Source organism: Suncus etruscus, chromosome 14 (genome assembly GCF_024139225.1).
Source record: "Suncus etruscus isolate mSunEtr1 chromosome 14, mSunEtr1.pri.cur, whole genome shotgun sequence".
In the NCBI taxonomy this organism is placed as follows: Eukaryota; Metazoa; Chordata; class Mammalia; order Eulipotyphla; family Soricidae; genus Suncus; species Suncus etruscus.
The window spans coordinates 51442750-51463578 of record NC_064861.1 but is presented as its reverse complement, the minus strand read 5'-3'; the positions used below and the strand labels follow the sequence as shown (position 1 = coordinate 51463578).

At 39.8% G+C, this 20829-nt stretch overlaps 1 protein-coding gene across 1 annotated transcript in view; it reads left to right on the top strand.

Moving 5' to 3' along the window:
• PSME3IP1 (proteasome activator subunit 3 interacting protein 1) overlaps positions 1–20829 on the top strand; it is a 45824-nt gene that overhangs the window by 18270 nt on the left and 6725 nt on the right. The window contains exon 5 of the mRNA XM_049786153.1: positions 10552–10616. Within this exon, the coding sequence (XP_049642110.1) occupies positions 10552–10616 (65 nt within the window). The remainder of the gene's footprint in view (positions 1–10551; positions 10617–20829) is intronic.

Here is a 20829-nt window from a genome sequence, read left to right as displayed (position 1 = left end):
GATATGCTACATCCTCCTTACTTAACCGTGGAAGGTTATAAGTGCCCAAGAATTTCTTGGGCATTTCTTCTAGGTTCTAATGTTTAGTAGCATAAAGTTTCTCAAAGTAGTCTCTGATTACCCTTTGGATCTTTGCAATATCTGTCGTGATCTCCTCTTTTCATTTCTAATACGGGTTATCAGGTTTCTCTCTTTCTTTGTGAATTTTGCCAATGGTCTATCAATCTTGTTTATTTTTTCAAAGAACCAACTTCTGCTTTCGTTGATCTTTCAGATTGTTTTTTGGGTTTCCACTTCATTGATTTCTGCTTTCAGCTTTGTTATTTTCTTCTGTCTCCCTATTTTTGATTCCTTTTGTTGGTCATTTTCTAATTTTATGGGCTGCGTCATTAAGTTATTCAGGTGTGCCCCTTCTTTCTTCCTGATGTGTGCTTGCACAGCTATAAATTTTCCTCTCAGGACTACTTTTGCTGTGTCCCATAGATTCTGGCAGTTTGTGTCTTCATTATCATTTGTTTCCAGGAAAGTTTTGATTTCCTTTTTGATTTCATCCCAGACCCACTGGTTGTTCAGTAGCAGGCTGTTTAATTTTCAATTGTTAAAGTTTTTCTTTTGTGTCCCTTTGTAGTTCACATCTAATTTCAGAGCCTTGTGGTCAGCAAAGGTAGCCTGCAAGATTTCTGTCCTCTTGATTTTATGAAGGTATGTTTTATGTGTCAGCATGTGGTCTATCCTGGACAATGACCCATGTACATTGGAGAAGAATGTGTATCCAGGTTTTTTGGGGTGGAGTGTCCTAATATATCTACTAGTCCTCTTTCTTCCATTTCTCTTTTCAGGGCTAGTATGTTTTTGTTGGATTTCAGTCTGGTTGATCTATCAAGTGTTGACAGGGTCGTGTTGAGGTCTCCCACAATTATTGTGTTATTATTGATGTCTTCTTTCAGATTTGTCAATACTTGTATTAGATAGTTTGCTGGCCTCTTATTGGGTGCATATATGTTTAATAGTCTGATTTCTTCTTGTTGCACATATCCCTTGATTAGTACAAAGTGTCCATCTTTGTCCCTTACCACTTTTCTGAGTATAAAGTTGGTGTCATCAGATATTAATATGGCCACCCAGCTTTTTTTAAGGGTGTTGTTTGCTTGGATTATTTTCCTCCAGCCTTTGATTTTGAGTCTATGTTTGTTCTGATTATTCAGGTGTGTTTCTTGTAGGCAGTAGAAGGTTGGATTCATCTTTTTGACCCATTTTGACACTCTGTGTCTTTTAATTGGTGAATTTAGTCCATTGACATAGAGGGAGATGATTGTCATAGGACTTAATGTCATCTTTGTAGATAAGTTTGTTGTGTTTGTTGGTATCTTTTGTCTTAAAGTAGACCTTTCAGTTTTTCCTTTAAGGCTGGTTTTTCATCTGTGAAGTTTCTGAGCTGTTATTTATCCATAAAGCTATGTATCCTTCCTTCAAACCTGAACATGAGTCAGGCTGGGTGCAGTATTCTCGGTGAGTATCCATTTCATTCAGTCGTGTCACATTATCCCACCATTGTCTTCTGGCCTTGAGAGTTTCTTGTGACATGTCTGCTGTGAGTCTTAAGGATGCTCCTTTGAATGTAATTTCCCTTTTTGATTTTGCTGCTTTCAGTGTTCTATCTCTATCTTGTGGAATTTGTCATTGTAACAAGGATGTGTCTTGGGGTGTTTTTCTTCGGGTCTCTTTTAGCTGGTATTCTTCGGGCATGCAGGATTTGATTGCATGTAGTGTTTAACTCTGGGAGTATGTCTTTGATGTTTTTGACAGTTGATTCTTCCTGGAGATCTCCTACCTGGGCCTCTAGGACTCTAATGATTCTTATGTTGTTTCTATTGAGTTTATCAAAGACTTCTATTTTCATTTGTTCACATTTCTTGAGTACTTTTTTCCATTGCCTGATCGCTTGTCTTAAGTTTTTTTTCCAATTTCTTCTGCTGTGTTGAGTTTTTCTGCATCTCATCTTCCAGCATGTTGATTCTGTCCTCAGCTGCTGTTAACCTGCTGGAGAGACTATCCACTGAGTTTTTCAGTTGAGCTACCGTGTTTTTCAGATCTGTTATTTCAGTTTGGAGTTTTCTGATTTCTGTCTTTGTGTTCTGTTCAGATCGATCTATGCTTTCTTTGAGTTTTACGAACATCTTCCATATTTCTTTTCTAAGCTCCTTATCCGAGAGGTTGGTTAATCAGATGGTTGGAATTTTTTGGGTCATCCGAGCTATCATCTCCATTTTCTGTGCATGGTGTTTGCCTGCAAGGTTTCCCCATTGTCAAACTTATAGTGTGATTTTTTTTTCTGTGTGTTGTGGTGGGGTTTATTGGTTAGAAAGAGTGCGAGGCCATGAAGCGAAGTCTTCTGGGGCCTCTAGGTGACAGGTTTTTTTTGGGGGGGGAGTTGCTTCCCAGGCCTCTGAGGAGAGCTTCAAGAATTCAGGAAAGACAGAGAAGCACAGGAGAGAGTTCCCTTCAGGTCCTCTAGATCCTCAGAAGAAGCACAGCAGGGCAGAGTCTCCACAGGTAGAGAGATCATCACTCCATCTGGCAACCCCACAGCCAGCCAGTTCTTACTCACTCACTCGCTCTCTGGGCAGCTTCAGAATGCAGTTTTTGGGGGGTTCGCTTCCCAGGCCTCTAAGGAGAGCTTCAAGAATTCAGGAAAGACAGAGAAGCACAGGAAAGAGTTCCCTTCAGGTCCTCAGTGTCCTCAGAAGAAGCCATTGCACACAGATGACCTGAATTCAGTCCCCAGCATCCCATCTGGTCTCCAGAGTACCATCAGGAGTAATTCCTGGGATGAACCCCTGGGTTTGATTCCGGGCATTCCATAAGGTCCTCCAGCCTGCCAGAGCAATTTCTGCCTGCTCCCTTATGCCTTTTTTTTTTTTTTTTGTGGTTATTTTGGGTCACACCCAGCAGTGCTCAAGGGTTGTTCCTGGCTCCATGCTCAGAAATTGTTCCTGGCAGGCACGAGAGACCATATGGGACGCCGGGATTCGAACCGATGACCTTCTGCATGAAAGGCAAATGCCTTACCTCCATGCTATCTCTCTAGCCCCTCCCTTATGCCTTTTAATTCACTTTCTTCATCTACTTCATTGAGTAAACTTACCAGTAAAATAGAAAAAAAAGTTACTATGGACAGCTTTCTTTGCTATCTTTTAATATTATAACAAATGCTATCTTTTAATATTATAACAAATGCCTATAACTTTCTCAGCATTTTTAAAATAATATTTTTATTTAAGCATCATTATTACAAACATGTTTGTAGTTGGGTTTCAATTATAAAAAAAGGACATCCCCCTTTCAGTGCAACCTTCCCACCACCAATATCTCCTATCGCCCTCCTCCCCAACCCACCCACCCCTTGCTTGTATTTGAAACAGGTATTCTACTTCTCTCATTCACTATCATTGTCTTTTTTTGTTGTTTATTTGTTTGTTTGTTTTTTGGGTCACACCTGGCAGAGCTCAGGGGTTACTCCTCATTCTGCGCTCAGAGATCGCTCCTGGCAGGCTCAGGGGACCATATGGGATGCCGGGATTTGAACCATACAAAGCAAACGCCCTACCTCCATGCTATCTCTCTGGCCCCCACTATCATTGTCGTGATAGTTGTTAGTGTAGTTATTTCTCTTAATTGCACTCACCACTTTTTGTGGTAAGTTTCATATCGTGGCCAGTCCTTCCAGCCCTCATCTCTATAAACTTCCTCAGCATTAAGAAAGAATATTTACTGAGATTTTTTTTCTCAGATAGAAAGAGATAGAAGCTCCAGAGACTTCAGAGCTGCAGGACGTAGGATTCCCTATTGGAATCTCTGCAAGTACAATGCCACCTGTTTTGTGGGATTCTTTTACCAGGAAATTCTTCCTCATAGGAGTGTCCTCTACTCCCTGCAAACCTCCCCACCTGTTGGTCTGTCTCATTATTTGGCTTCCCAATAATCTGGGACTTCCCAGGCAAGGAAAGACCATGGATCCCAAGAGAAGAGGTGGGACTCCACCCCCTTTCCTGCTTTCCTTTGCTCTGTTACCTCAAGCAAATCATTAATTGAATCTCTTCCTTAATGTATATCCGGGAGTGATCTGTATCATCAGGTGGCTATGAGAGAGAATTAGAACTTGATGATTTTCTACTTTTCAGAATCCTTACTAGACTTCTCTGAACTAAACATAAATCAAGTTCTGTTTCTAGTTTGTTTTTTTTGTTTGTTTTTTTTTTTGGTGTGGGAGCTAAAGATAGTACAGCAGGTTGGGCACTTGCCTTGCATGTGGTCAGTCCAGGTTCAATCCCTAACACCACATATGGTCCTCTGAGCACCACCAGGAATGATTCCTCAGTACAGAATCAGGAGTAAACCTTGAACACCCCACACATTTCTCCCAAAAAATTTGTATGTCCATGAATTGCTAAGGACAATTTTATCCTGCTTTTTTGTTTTGTTTTGTTTTTTATTTTGGGGCCACACCGGTGGTCCTCAGGGATTACTTCTTTTTTTTTTTTTTTTTTTTTTTTTTTTTTTTGGTTTTTGGGTTACACCTGGCGATGCTCAGGGGTTACTCCTGGCTGTCTGCTCAGAAATAGCTCCTGGCAGGCACGGGGGACCATATGGGACACCGGGATTTGAATCAACCACCTTTGGTCCTGAATCGGCTGCTTTCAAGGCAAACGCCGCTGTGCTATCTCTCCGGGCCCATCTCAGGGATTACTTCTGGCTATCTGCTCAGAAATAGCTCCTGACAGGCACGGGACCATCTGGGATGCTGGGATTCAGCACCTTCGGTCCTGGATCGGCTGTTTGTAAGGCAAACACCGCTATGCTATCCTGCCTTTTAATAATATTTAAATACTAAATAGTAAAATGGTAAATAGTTCTTCTTTACTCTGTTAAGATAAAAAAAATCATAACTTACAGATTTTGTTCATTTTGGGACTGTACCTGGTGACACTCAAGTGTTACTCCTGGCTCTGTGCTCAAAAAGACTCCTGGCTGGTTTGGGGGACCATATGGGATGTCAGGGATTGAACCAGGATTGGCTGCATGCAAGGCAAATGCCCTATCTGCTGTGGTATTGGTCTGACCTCAACTTACTTTTTAATGTTTTATTTCTTTTTAATGTTGCATTTTTGTAGATAAACTCAGCTGTGCTCTGATTTATTTCTGCTATTAGAAATATATAAATACTACCTGTTTATCTATAAATAGTTACCTATTTCTAACTGCAGCATTTTTTGAGGAAAAAGGGCCACACTCAACTGGTGGTACTCAAGATTTACTATCTGATTCATTGCTTAGGGATCACTCCAGTGGGGCACAGAGGACCATTTGTGGTGCTGGGGATGGAACCAGTTCAGTCAAATGCAAAGCAAGAGCCCTACCTACTCTACTATTGCTCTGTTCCCCTGTTGGCTTTTGGGGGTGGGGGGAGTAGTTGCTAATTTTTTGTATAGGTTATTGCACATGCATTCATGAGAGATACCTTAATTTTGATAGGAAGATAAAATAGTTATATAAAATTATTTCGAAAGTCTTCCTTCATTTTCTGTTCTCTATAAGATGGTGTGTGATGCTGTGTGAACATTGGGCATACCTTATTCAAAATATTTGGTCCACTATTCACTTTTATTTTACATTGTCTTAAAAACTTGTAAATTTTATGTATCTTTTTCTAACTCAGTATTAATATTTTTCTGAGGTTTTGTCCATTTGTCTTGTTAGCAAATACATTAGCTTAAAGTGGATAATTCCTATTTTAATCTTTTTTTTGTTTATTCTTATTCTAATTTTTTCTTGCTTCATTAGAGGTGATACGTTAGTCCTTTCGAAGACTCTTGGATTTATTTATTTATTTATTTATCTTTGGTTTTTGGGTCACACCCAGCAGCACTCAGGGGTTACTCCTGGCTCTATGCTCAGAAATCGCTCCTAGCAGGCTCGGAGGACCATATGGGATGCCAGGATTCGAACCACCATCTTTCTGCGTGCAAGGCAAACACCCTACCTCCATGCTATCTCTCTGCCCCCCTTTGGGAATTTTTGCCTTAAAATTTATTCTGTAATATTTGTATGGTTCACTTTATCCCTGCTTTTTCAGTTTCGAGCATCTAAAACTAAATTTTCCTTAGTTTTTATTAATTATATGTTAAGTTTCCAACTTACATATATTTGTAAACATTTAGTGACTCCTCCATTGATGCATGAGTTAGAAACACTTCGTAGTTTTAAAAACTTAAAGTTACCATATTTCATTTGTACTCAAATAAAACTTTCCCCTCGTGTATTTTGTGTTAGTAATGCCTTCATGTTTTTAAGGGTTTTAGAAAGGGAATATTATCGTTATCTTAAAATTTTATTTCTAGCTTAGAGATGAAATAAAATAATTACCTTATCTTAAAAAATGATTTCTACCTTAATTGCATTGTGGTTTCTGTGTACTGATTCATTTAAAATTGTTTTAGATTTGCTTTGGGACCCATTCTTGAAGTTAATTTTTGTGGATCTTGTGAGTTTTGAGAATTTGTATATTATACATTTATTCTGTGTAGGTACAACAAAGCAAACTTGTTAACTGTATTGTTTCACTCCCTCTGTGTCTTTACATATTTGTCTTCTTGCTCTAGCAGAATTTGGGTGAAGTTAATTTGAAATTTCCCAATGTGGCAATAATTTCTTGATTTTTCTTTAGAGTTCTGTTTTAAATTCTAATTAGAGGCCTTTTACATATCCACAGTTGTAAGTTCTTCATAGTGACTTGAGCTTTGTTTCCTTATAAAGTAATCCCCTTTCTCTCTTGCAAGTCTTTTGTGATCTTAGTTGATTTTCCTAATTCAGTAGAAGCATTCCAACCTTCTGTAGTATTTGCCTTGGTAATTCTTTTTCTATTCTCAATTGTTTGTTTTGGAACCTCACCCAGTAGTATTTGAAAGGGGTAGGAAGGTGGCCAAGGTCAATTCCCAGTGATACTTGGTCTTGTGAGCCTGGTACATGTCTGTTGGTATGATGGTTCAGTGTTTGAGAACTTCCTGGGTTACCTACTGCCCTTGAGGGTATTGTGGATACACCATGCAATGCTAGGCTTCTAACATGGCTAGAGAGCTTGTGTTCTAGTCCTGTGTGCTCTCTCTCTAGCTCTCTTTGCTCTTCTTTCTTTTTTTAATTTTTATTTGAATAACTTCTTTGAATTACCTTGAAATAGCATGGATGTAGGGCATTTGTCTTGCATGCAGAAGGACTGTAGTTTGAATACTGGCATCCCATATGGTCCCCCAAACCTGCCAGGGGTAACTTTTTTTGTTTGTTTGTTTTTGGGTCACACCCAGCAGCGCTCAGGGGTTACTCCTGGCTCCACACTCAGAAATCGCCCCCGGCAGGCTTGGGGGACCATATGGGATGCCGAGATTTGAACCACTGCCCTTCTCCATGCAAGGCAAACACCTTACCGCTGTGCTCTCTCCGACCCCAGGAGTAACTTTTTTAATTATTATTTTTTCCTTTATTTAAGCATCATGATAACATACATGATTGTAGTTGGGTTTCAGTGATAAAAAGAATACCACCCCCCTTCACCAGTGCAACCTTCCTACCACCAATGCCCCCCTCTCCCTCCTTTCCCACCCCCTGCCTATATTCAAGACAGGCATTCTACTTCTCTCATTAACATTGGCATGATAGAGTAGTCATCTCTCTAACTAAACTCATCACTCTATGTGGTGTGCTTCACATCGAGAGCCAATCCTTCCATCCCTCATCTCTGTTGTCTCTGGGCATTATTACAATAATGTCTTTTGTTTTTCTTAAAACCCATAGATTAGTGAAACTATTCTGTGTCTATCTCTCTCCCTCTAACTTATTTCACTCAGCATAATAGATTCCATGTACATCCATGTATAGGAAAATTTTATGACTTCATCTCTCCTGCCTACTGCATAATATTCCATTGTGTATATGTATCACAGTTTCTTTAGCCATTCATCTGTTGAAGGGCATCTTGGTTGTTTCCAGAGTCTGGTTATTGTAAATAGTACTGCAATGAATATAGGTGAGAGAAAGGCATTTTTTTTTATTGTGTTTTTGTGATCCTAGGGTTTATCCCTAGTTAGCTGGATCATATGGGAGCTCAGTTTTCAGTTTTTTGAGGCATCTCCTTATTGTTTTCCATAAAGGCTGGACTAGAAGGCATTACCACCAGCAGTGAATGAGAGCTCCTTTCTCTCCACATCCCAGCCAGCACTGATTGTTCTTGTTCTTTGTGATGTGTGCCAATCTCTGTGGTGTGAGATGGTACCCCATTGTTGTTTTGATTTGCATCTCCCTGATGATTAGTGATGTAGAGCATTTTTTCATGTGCCATTTGGCCATTTGTATTTTTTCTTTGAGAAATAGTTCATTTCTTCTCCCCATTTTTTGATGGAGTTAGATTTTTTTTTCTTGTTAAGTTCTTTCAATACTTTGTATATCTTAGATATTAGCCCCTTGTCTGATGGATATTGGGAGAATAGTTTCTTCCATTCTGTGGGTGGCTTTTGTATCCTAGGCACTATTTCCTTTGAGGTGCAGAAGCTTCTCAGCATAGTCTCATCTGTTTATCTCTGCTTCCACTTATTTGGATTGTGCTGTTTCCTCCTTGAAGATGCCTACCAGGAGTAACTTCTGAACGTAGAGCCAAGAGTAACCCCTAAGGGGCCGGAGAGATAGCATGGAGGTAAGGCATTTACCTTTCATGCAGAAGGTCATCGGTTTGAATCCCGGTGTCCCATATGGTCCCCCATGCATGCCAGGAGCAATTTCTGAGCATGAAGCCAGGAAAAACCCCTGAGCACTGCCGGGTGTGACCCAAAATCCACAAAAAAAAAAAAAAAAAGAGTAACCCCTAAGTGTTGTAAGGTGTGCCCCCCCCCCAAAAAAAAAAAAAGAATTTCTTCTCTCTTTTTTGGATCTAGTTTCTATTCTTTTTATTTTTATTTTTTCCTGGTTGTGCTCAGGAGTTACTCAGAATCGCACCTGGCAGGCTCAGGAGTATCCTAAGAATCGCTCCTGGCAGGCTTGGGGGACCATATGGGATGCTGGGAATTGAACCTGTATAGGTCCCAGGTCGGCTGCATGGAAAGCAAAAGTCCTACCATTGTGCTATTGCTCCGACCTTAATTTCTATTCTTATTTGTCTTTCTTTTAACTTTCTTTATTTGTTTATTGATTGATTAATTGATTGGTTTTTGGGCCACACACTTGGCAACGCTCAGTCACTCCTGCTCGCCCCTGGCAGGCTGTGGGCCCAAATGGGATGCCAGGAATTGGAGCAGGTCCCTCCCGAGTTGGCCACATACAAGGCAAATGCCCTATCGCTGTGCTATCTCTCAGGCCCCTCTTATTTGTCTTTTTACTTAAAATATTTTTCTTTGGGGGCAGGAACAATAATACAATAAGTAGGTTGCCTTGCAGCCAACTTGAGTTATATCTTTGGCATCCTATATGGTCCCCTGAGCTAGACAAGTTATTCCTGAGTGCAGCCAGGAGTAACCCCTGAGCATGACCAACTGTGACCCAACCTCACCCCTCCAATTTTTTTTCCTTAGTATTTTTTGTTTGTTTGTTTTGAGGGGTCATACCCGGCAGCACTCAGGGGTTACTACTGACTCTCTGCTCAGAAATTGCTTCTGGCAGGCTCAGGGGACCATATGGGACGCTGTATTCAAACCACGGTCCTTCTGCATCTAAGGCAAACGCTCTACTGCTGTGCTATCTCTCCGGCCCTTCCTTAGTATTTTTGCTTTATGAAAAGACTAAGAATAATTTTAGATTTATATTAATCTCTCCTTTAGTATTTAATCTTGCAGATTACCAGGTATACTTAGTAGGACATAAAATAAATAACTGTTTTTGCTTCATGCTTACTTTCTCATATGCTACTACTATTCTGACCTTTGGTATGGTCATACTTAACACTAAAATTAAATGGTTTTTAAATTTTACTATATTTTTATTTGTTTTTGAGCCACATCTGGCAGTGCTCATTGATTACTCCTGGCTCAGAAATTGCTTCTGGCAGGCTCAATGGACCATATGGGTCAGTTCTGGGTTGGTTGTATGCAAAGCAAATGCCCTACCCTTGTGCTATTGTCCAGTCCTTAGATGTTTGTTGTTTTTTTTTAAATACTGAAAATATTTAGACTTATATTCTTTAGTAACAAATAGATTTGTGTCAGTTATGAATATGTTTGGTTATTCTTGAAATCCATCTGCTGATCTAACCAAAATGAATAAGGACCACATAGAATCATAAGCTTAGATGGTGCTTGAGGATGTAACATGTTACCCCTTCAGGGTAAAGTTGTCTCCCTATCTGGTAACATAACTAGAAAGAAATTGGAGTCCAGAATTCAGTTCAGTTCATCCCACTATTTGAGGTTGCTCTCTAGACCCACGTAAGCAGTAAGCTGTTATTGGAGCTTCTGATACCCAAGCTTCGCGCTCCGAGGTCAGGTGTAGCTCACATCCCTGTGTTTTCTGTTACAGCTCAGAGAGTAGCAACAGTGTGAAAAGACTGAAATCAGATTCTGACCCAGATGACAAGAACCAAGGTGGGTGACAGTTTTCTTTTTTTACTCCTAATTCACATGCACCATTAGAGGTTGGGATGCATTATATTCAGGAAGGCAGGTTCTTCTCTCTAGGTGAACCTACTTAAACTTCACTTACCAAGTTTTTGTTGTACTAGATAGTCTATACCTAAGAATGTGTTGACTCCCCTGCAAAGTAATGTGTTGGAAACTACCAATGGAGCTGACAAATGACAATTGTGTGCTCCCAGGAGTTTTCACAAAGCCAGAGCCTGGTCCTGTCATCTCTGCTTACAAAGACTTTTTCTTTATCTTCCCCGAATGTCAGGTTTCTTGATTTCACCTGGCTTGCTAGTAGAACGCCTGGCTCCTGCTGATGGTCGGATTTGATTGACCCTAGAGGCTTAACACAGTCTCTGGGAATAAATTTTCTTTTGTGTTTACTTTTAGTGTTCTGAAATCTGCCTCTTTATTAAGTAGCACAAAGTTTAGCACAAAGTTGTGAGTGACAGTTAAGTGTTCCTGGGGGCTGGGTCAAGAAAGAAATTTAAGAATGTTTTCAGCTCTGCCCTTGCCTCTCCCAGAAGATTGTGCTAAATGACTCAGTGAGTCACTGATAAAAGCGAACACATTTTTCCCCTCTCTTAAAATGGGATACTATAACATGTATCTCCTGAACTTTATTAATAATGGCCTAGTGGTTATATATACCCTTTTGCTCTAGCCACTTTTTTGTTATTATTTTGGAGTCACACCCAGCAGTGTTTAGGGGCTACTCCTGGCTCAGTGCTTGAAGTCATTCCTGGCAGGGGATAGGAAGGGAAAGACATTCCTGGAAGAGGACCAAATAGTGCTGGAGATTGAACCCCTGCTTCTACGTGCAAAGCTTGTACTCCAACCCAATAAGCTGTCTCCCTGAAACTAGAATCTGTTTCTGAAAGGTGGGACAGTTAGAGCAGGAAAAATAGGTGAGCATATGCTGTGCAAGTCAGGGATCTGGGTTCAAAATAAAATAAGGGCATTCAATGAATAATAGTTTCCTTTCTACTAAAGACCTTCTATTCAATTTGTCTTTCTAGAGGTTTTTGGGTCTCACCCGGCAGTGCTCAGGGGTTACTCCTGGCTCTATGCTCAGAAATCACTCCTGGCACGCCGGGGAACCATAATGATAAGTTCTTTATGTATCTGTCCAGAGCTATACTATATCTATTTGTACATACCGTATTTGCCGGTGTATAAGACGACCCCCTAATTGTGCAGTTAAAACATAGGTTTAGGCCTATATTCGCTGTATCAGAACGTTCCTGTGCTGCAACTGTATGTACCACAATGAGCCAATCACAACAAGCAAAGATTCAAAGGTTATACTGTCATAGACTTCCTCTCTGACTCTGGCCAATCTGAGCAGGCTTTTTACAGTGTAGATTCGGGTCCAGAACATTTTCTAATATGCATGCATAAAAAGCCTGCTTGGATTGGCTGAGTTAGAGAGGCGGTCCGAGCAGCCTAGCAGTGATTGGTGCAGGATCGAGTTGGAAAATTTGTTTTGTGGCAATATTCAGACAATTATCATTTAGCAGCATATTGAAACATTTTTTGGGATATACTCCACGTATAAGATGACCCCCGATTTTCAGTTGACATTTTTTTGTTTTAAAAGTCGTCTTATATGCCAGAAAATACGGTAATTACAAATATGACATTCTTTTATGTTGCATTAAATAATTAACGATGGTTGCTGGAGAGAGGTGGATGGATGGAGGAATTTTTCTCTGCCATCCCAGGCCACGTGGCTCCGCAATTCCCATTCAGTTGGCGGGTCCCAGGTTTAGGTGATTGGCGGAATCAGACTCATCCAGAGACAGACATCAGGAAGTATCAGCTTTATTCATGCCCTATCTACCACATGGGTGGCCTATATCATAACCTTTTAAACATTCAGCCATTCTTAGCTAGCCCTGCATCTTAACTCCTTTCAGCCATCTTCCCTTTGACCTCCATGCTGGCAAAAGACCAAAAGAACCCCCTAATGCCCTGGGTCAAAGGCTTTATCTACCTTTTCCAAGACCCCTCCCAGGAATGGGCGGGGTCTTGCAGGTAAGGTCAAGTTACCTGGGAAGAATGGGTGGGGGATGAGTCTTCACTTTTTAAAATGTCTTTTACTAGGAGGACCAGAGAGCTCATACAGAGGTTGATGTGCTTGCCTTAAATGTATGCCAAGGCCCCTGGTCAGTCCTTATTACCACATGATCCAGCTTACCTCTTGGCAGGACACCTGAGCACTACTGAGTGTGGCCCGCAAATCCCCTACCGAAAGAAATATTTTATTATGATTCATTTAAAGTTTATTCAAACACTGAGATAGTATCATGATTTCTGTCAATACTTTAATACATATTCATATTAATGCAAAGTGTATATTTTATTAATTAATAATTAATACCTTTCATATTAATATATACTAAATACACATTCAATCTTCATTTATGTCTTCCAAATTATATTTTGAGGAAAATACCAGGGTTTTTTTTTTGAGGGGGATTTACATCTGGCAGCGCTCAGGGGTTACTCCTGGCTCAGAAATCACTCCTGGAAGGCACAGGGGACCATATGGGATGCTAGGATTCAAACCAACATTCGATCTGGGTTAGCTGTGTGCAAGACAAATGCCTTACTGCTATGCTATCTCTCCAGCCCCCATAGATACCTTTAAAGATAGGCTTTAAATCATTTCATCCATACTTTTCCTATATTCTTAGCAATAATCATTTTGTTTTTAACATAATTTTAATATCGTTACCACACCTAAATAATTACTGTATTTTTTAAATATTAAATTAATATTTTCTCAATTTTTATTTATTTTAGTAAAATTAATTTTTTACTTGAATTACTGTGAGATACAGTACAAAGTTGTTCATAATTGATTTTCAGTTATATAATGTCCAACACCCATCCTTTTACAGTGCACACTTTGCGCCACCAATGTCTCCCATTTCCCTCTCTTCATGCTCCCTGCCCTTTCCCATGCCTGCCTCTATGGCAGACATTTTTCGTGTGTGTGTGTGTGTGTGTGTGTGTGTGTGTGTGTGTGTGTGTGTGTGTGTGTGTCTTCCTTTTTACCTTTCAAGTGGTTTATAGTATTGTTACTGAAGAGCTATTATACATATCACTTTATTTCTTTTCTTTTCTTTTTTTTTTTTTTGATTTAGTGTGACTTTTATTTTGACCTTATTTTAATTTCTGCTAAAGTTTTTTTTTTTACATTTTTTTAAAAATTTGAACAACTTTATTACATGATGTTTGGGTTTCAGTCATGTAAAGAATACCACCCATCACCAGTGCAACATTCCCATCACCAATGTCCCAAATCTCCCTCCTCCCCACCCAACCCCCGCCTGTACTCTAGACAGGCTTTCTATTTCCCTCGTACATTCTCATTATTAGGATAGTTCAAAGCGTAGTTATTTCTCTAACTAAACTCATCCCTGTTTGTGGTGAGCTTCATGAGGTGAGCTGTAACTTCCAGCTCTTTTCTCTTTTGTGTCTGAAAGTTATTATTGCAAGAATGTCTTTCATTTTTCTTAAAACCCATAGATGAGTGAGACCATTCTGCATCTTTCTCTCTCTCTCTGACTTATTTCACTCAACATAATAGATTCCATGTACATCCATGTATAGGAAAATTTCATGACTTCATCTCTCCTGACAGCTGCATAATATTCCATTGTGTATATGTACCACAGTTTCTTTAGCCATTCATCTGTTGAAGGGTATCTTGGCTGTTTCCAGAGTCTTGCTATGGTAAGTAGTGCTGCAATGAATATAGGTGTAAGGAAGGGATTTTTGTATTATATTTTTATGTTCCTAGGATATATTCCTAGGAGTGGTATAGCTGGGTTGTATGGGAGCTCGATTTCCAGTTTTTGGAGGAATCTCCATATTGCTTTCGATAAAGGTTGAACTAGACGGCATTCCCACCAGCAGTGGATAAGAGTTCCTTTCTCTCCACATCCCCGCCAACACTGCTTGTTCTCATTCTTTGTGATGTGTGCCAATCTCTGGGGTGTGAGGTGGTACCTCATAGTTTTGATTTGCATCTCCCTGATGATTAGTGATGTGGAGCATTTTTTCATGTGTCTTTTGGCCATTTTTATTTCTTCTTTGTCAAAGTGTCTATCTATTTCTTCTCACCATTTTTTGATAGGATTGGATATTTTTTCCTTGTAAATTTCTGTCAGTGCCTTGTATATTTTGGAGATTAGCCCCTTGTCTGATGGGTATTGGGTGAATAGTTTCTCCCACTCAGTGGGGGGCTCTTGTATCCTGGGCACTATTTCTTTTGAGGTGCAGAAGCTTCTCAGTTTAATATATTCCCATCTGTTAATCTCTGTTTTCACTTGCTTGGAGAGTGCAGTTTCCTCTTTGAAGATGCCTTTAGTCTCAATGTCCTGGAGTGTTTTACCTACGTGTTGTTCTATATATCTTATGGTTTCAGGTCTGATACCGAGGTCTTTCATCCATTTGGATTTAACCTTCATACATGATGTTAGCTGGGGGGTCTAAATTTAATTTTTTGCAAGTGGCTAGCCAGTTGTGCCAACACCACTTGTTGAAGAGGCTTTCTTTGCTCCATTTAGGATTTCTTGCTCCTTTATCAAAAATTAGGTGATTGTATGTGTGGGAAACATTCTCTTGAGTATTCAAGCCTATTCCACTGATCTGAGGGCCTGTCTTTATTCCAATACCATGTTTTGATAACTATTGCTTTGTAGTACAGTTTAAAGTTGGGGAAAGTAATTTCTCCCATATTCTTTTTCCCAATGATTGCTTTAGCTATTCTAGGGTATTTATTGTTCCAAATGAATTTCAAAAGTGCCTGATCTACTTCTTTGAAGAATATCATGGGTATCTTTGGAGAGATCACATTAAATCTGTACAATGCTTTGGGGAGTATTGCCATTTTAATGATGTTAATCCTGCCAATCCATGAGCAGGGTATGTGTTTTTCATTTCTGCGTGTCCTCTCTTATTTCTTGGAGCAGAGTTTTATAGTTTTCTTTGTATAGGTCCTTCACATTTTTAGTCAAGTTGATTCCAAGATATTTGAGTTTGTGTGGCACTATTGTGAATGGGGTTGTTTTCTTAATGTCTATTTCTTCCTTATTGATGTATAGAAAGGCCATTGATTTTTGTGGGTTAATTTTGTAGCCTGCCATCTTGCTATATGAGTCTATTGTTTCTAGAAGCTTTTTCGTAGAGACTTCAGGATTTTCTAGGTAGAGTATCATGTCATCTGCAAACAGCGAGAGCTTGACTTCTTCCTTTCCTATCTGGATTCCCTTGATATCTTTTTCTTGCCTAATCGCTATAGCAAGTACTTCCAGTACTATGTTGAATAGGAGTGGTGAGAGAGGACAACCTTGTCTTGTGCCAGAGTCTAGAGGAAAGGCTTTCAGTTTTTCTCCATTGAGGACAATATTTGCCTCTGGCTTGTGGTAGATGGCCTTAACTATATTGAGAAAAGTTCCTTCCATTCCCATCTTGCTGAGAGTTTTGATCAAGAATGGATGTTGGACCTTATCAAATGCTTTCTCTGCGTCTCTTGATATGATCATGTGATTTCTATTTTTTTTGTTGTTGATGTTGTATATTATGTTGATAGATTTACGGATGTTAAACCAGCCTTGCATTCCTGGGATGAAACCTACTTGATCGTAGTGGATGATCTTCTTAATGAGGCATTGAATCCTATTTGCCAGGATTTTGTTGAGGATCTTTGCATCTGCATTCATCACCGATATTGGTCTGTAATTTTCTTTTTTTTTTTTTTTTTTTTTTTTTTTGGTTTTTGGGCCACACCCGGTAACGCTCAGGGGTTACTCCTGGCTATGCGCTCAGAAGTCGCTCCTGGCTTGGGGGACCATATGGGACACCGGGGGATCGAACCGCGGTCCGTCCTAGGCTAATGCTGGCAAGGCAGACACCTTACCTTTAGCGCCACCGCCCGGCCCTGTAATTTTCTTTTTTGGTAGCATCTCTGTCTGGTTTAGTTATCAAGGTGATGTTGGCTTCATAAAAGCTATTTGGAAGTGTTCCTGTTTTTTCAATTTCATGAAAGAGTCTTGCCAGGATTGGTAGAAGTTTCTCTTGAAAGGTTTGAAAGAATTCATTAGTAAATCCATCTGGACATGGACTTTTGTTTTTGGGCAGACATTTGATTACTGTCTTAATTTTCTCAATAGTGATGGGTGTGTTTAGATATCTACATCCTCTTCATTCAACTGTGGAAGATTATAAGAGTCCAAACATTTATCCATTTCTTCCCAGGTTTTCATTTTTAGTGGCATAGAGTTTCTGAAAGTAGTTTCTGATTACCCTTTGGATCTCTACCATATCAGTAGTGATCTTCTTTTTCATTCCTAATATGAGTTATCAAGTTTCTCTCTCTTTCTTTGTTAGTTTTGCCAGTGGTCTATCAATCTTGTTTATTTTTTTCAAAGAATCAACTTCTACTTTCGTTGATCTTTTGGATTGTTTTTCGGGTTTTCACTTCATTGATTTCTGCTCTCAGCTTTTTATTTCCTTCTGTCTCCCTATTTTTGGGTCCTTTTGTTGAGTACTTTCTAATTCTATGAGCTGCATCATTAAGCTATTCAGGAGTGCCCCTTCTTCTTTCCTGATGTGTACTTGCAAAGCTATAAATTTTCCTCTCAGTACCGCTTTTGCTGTGTCCCATAGGTTCTGATAGTTTGTGTCTCCATTGTCATTTGTTTCTAGGAAGGTTTTGATTTTCTCTTTGATTTTCATCTCGGGCCCACTAGTTATTCAGTATTAGGCTGTTTAACTTCCAGGTATTAAATTTTTTCTTCTGTGTCCCTTTGTAGTTCACATATAATTTCAGGGCCTTGTGGTCAGTGAAGGTAGTCTGCAAAATTTCTATCCTCTTGATATTATGGAGGTATGTTTTATGTGCTAGCATGTAGTCTATCCTGGAGAGTGTCTCATGTACATTAGAGAAGAATGTGTATCCGGGCTTCTGGGGATGGAGTGTCCTGTATATATCTACTAGGCCTCTTTCTTCCATTTCTCTTTTCAGGTCTAGTATATTCTTGTTGGGTTTCAGTCTGTTTAACCTGTCAAGTGTTGACAATGCCATGTTGAGGTCTTCCACAATTACTGTGTTGTTATTGATACTATTTTTCAGATTTGTCAACAATTTTATTAAATATTTTGCTGGCCCCTCATTCAGTGCATATATGTCTAGGAGAGTGATTTCTTCCTGCTGTACGTATCCCTTGATTAATACAAAATGTCCATCTTTGTCCTTTACAACTTTCTTAAGTATAAAGTTTGCATCATCTGATATTAATATGGCCACTCCAGCTTTTTTATGGGTCTTGTTTGCTTGGATGATTTTCCTCCAGCCTTTTATTTTGAGTCTATGTTTGTTCTGACTATTCAGGTGCATTTCTTGTAGGCAGCAGAAGGTTGGATTGAGTTTTTTGATACATTTAGCCACTCTGTGTCTCTTAACTGGTGCATTTAGTCCATTGACATTGAGAGAACGAATTGTCCTGGGAGTTAGTGCCATCTTTATATCGAAGTTTGGTGTGTCTGTTGGTCAGTCTTGTCTTAAAGTAGGCCATTCAGTTTTTCTTTTAAGAATGGTTTTGAGTCTGTAAAGTTTCTGAGCTGTTGTTTGTCTGTGAAACCATGTATTGTTCCTTCAAACCTGAAAGTGAGTTTTGCTGGGTGCAGTATTCTAGGTGAAGCATTTATTTCATTGAGTTTTGTCACGATGTCCCACCACTGCCTTCTGGCCTTGAGTGTTTCCGGTGACAGGTCTGCAGTAAATCTCAAGGATGTTCCCTTGAATGTAATTTCTCTTTTCGATCTTGCTGCTTTCAGAATTCTGTCTCTATCTGTGGGATTCGTCATTGTGATTAGGATGTGTCTTGGGGTGGTTTTTCTGGCGTCTCTTTTAGTTGGTACTCTTCGGGCATGCAGGATTTGATCACATGTATTCATTAGCTCTGGAAGTTTCACTTTAATGATGTTCTTGACTGTTGATTCTTCCTGGATATTTTCTTCCTGGGTCTCTGGGACTCCAATGATTCTTAAGTTTCTGTTGAGCTTATCATAGACTTCTATTTTCATCTGTTCCCATTCTTTGAGTAATTTTTCCATTGTTTGATCATTTGCTTTAAGGCTTTTTTCCAATTTCTTCTGCTGTATGGAATTTTTATTCATCTCATCTTCCAGTGTACTAATTCTATCCTCCCCTGCTGTTAATCCGTGGGAAAGCTCAACCATGTTTTTCTTCAATTCATCTACTGAGTTTTTCAGACCTGTTATTTGACCTGAAATTTCAGTTTGGAGTTTTCTGACTTCTATCTTCATATTTTCTTGATTCTTATTAGTGTTCTCTTCTATACTTTCTTTGAGTTCTTTGAACATCTTCCATATTGCGACTCTAAACTCCTTATCTGAGAGACTGACTAGTTGGTTGGTCATGTTCAAGTCATCAGAGTTGCCATCGTCATTATCTATGTCTGGCGCTGGCCTGTGTTGTTTCCCCATTGTCACACTTGTATTGTGGGTTTTTCTACGGTTTGTGGTTGTATTCATTGGCTAAATGATGTGCACGACCAGGAAGCGAAGCAAAGCAGCCGTGCTTCTCTGCTCCACCCTTTCTGGGCTTGTAAACTCATCTCCAGGGAAGACTCCAGGGAAGGTGAGCCCTCTGCAGATGAGCCACACACAGAATGAAATCAGGCCGAAAATGGAGCACAGTACAGAAGACAGGCAGATAGGGGTGCTGGCATCTGAGTTCCAGCAGAGTTCAGTGGCTTCCCCTTTCTGGGCTTGTAAAGTCAGCCATTTCTTAATCACTCACTCGCTTGCTGGGTAGCTTCAGAATGCAGTTTTTTGGGGGTTTGCTTCCCAGGGCTATGAGGAGAGCTTCAAGGATTCAGAAAAGACAGAGAAGCACAGAACAGGGCTCCTTTCAGGTCCTCAGTTTCCTCAGAAGAAGCACAGCAGGGCGGAGACCCTGCAGGTGAAACAATCAGCACTTCACCTGGCAATCCCCACAGTCAGCCATTTCTTACTCACCACTTTATCTCTTTTCAACACCCAGTTCTTGTCTAGAGTGATAAGAGTGATTGTTTCTGTCATTGTCATAGTGGTCCTTTATCTGTCCTAACTGCACTCTCTTGCTTTTGTGGCAAGCTTCCTATCATGGACTGGTCTTCCTGGCCCTCTTCTCTGTTGTTTTGGAGAATTATTATCATACTATCTTGTTTATCGTGGTTTTTTTTTATATCCCACAAATAAGTGCAATCATTTTATGTCTTTCTCCCTCTGACTCATTTTACACAGCATAATACTCTCCATATTTATCCATGATAAGCAAATTTTATGACTTTATTTTTCCTAACAGCTGTGAAGTATTCCATTGTGTAAATGTACCCCAGTTTTTTATTCATTCATCCGTTCTCAAGCACTTGGGTTGTTTCTAGATTCTGACTATTGTGGATAGTGCTGCAATGGGACACATAACCCTGCTCATGGATTAGGGGGATTAACATCATTAAAATGGCTATACTTCCTAAAGCATTGTACAGATATAATGTAATCCCTATAAGGATGATATTTTTAAAAGAAATAGATAAAATACTCCCAAAATTCATAAGAAGCATAAACTTCCTTGAGAAAAAGAAGACAGGAGACTTCTATTTGGGGGGGGGGGGTTTCTTGAGGGGCACACCCGGCAGTGCTCAGGGGTTACTCCTGGCTTTGCACTCAGAAATCACTCCAGGTAGGCTTGGGGACCATATGTGATACTAGGGATTAAACGCGGACTTGTCCCGGGTCAGCCACGTGCAAGGTAAACATACTACCACTGTGCTATCCAGCTCCTCAATTTTTATTTTTTATAGTTGCCTTTTTAAAATTAGAATTGTAATTACTGTTATATGTGGCCTATATGACTTATAAAGCATAATATGTGGCCTATATGACTTAAAAATCATTGAGCTATAAGGCATGCACTATAAACATGTTTTTATATGTTACTGTATGCCTTCTTTCACAATGCTTATTGCTTTTGAAGTTTGGCCAGGGGGGCCAGAGAGATAGTCCAGGAATAAATGTACATGCCTTGCAAGTAGCCAAGGTTTGTTCTCTCCCCAGCACTGCCATGAGTGACTCCTGAGCACAGAACCTGGAG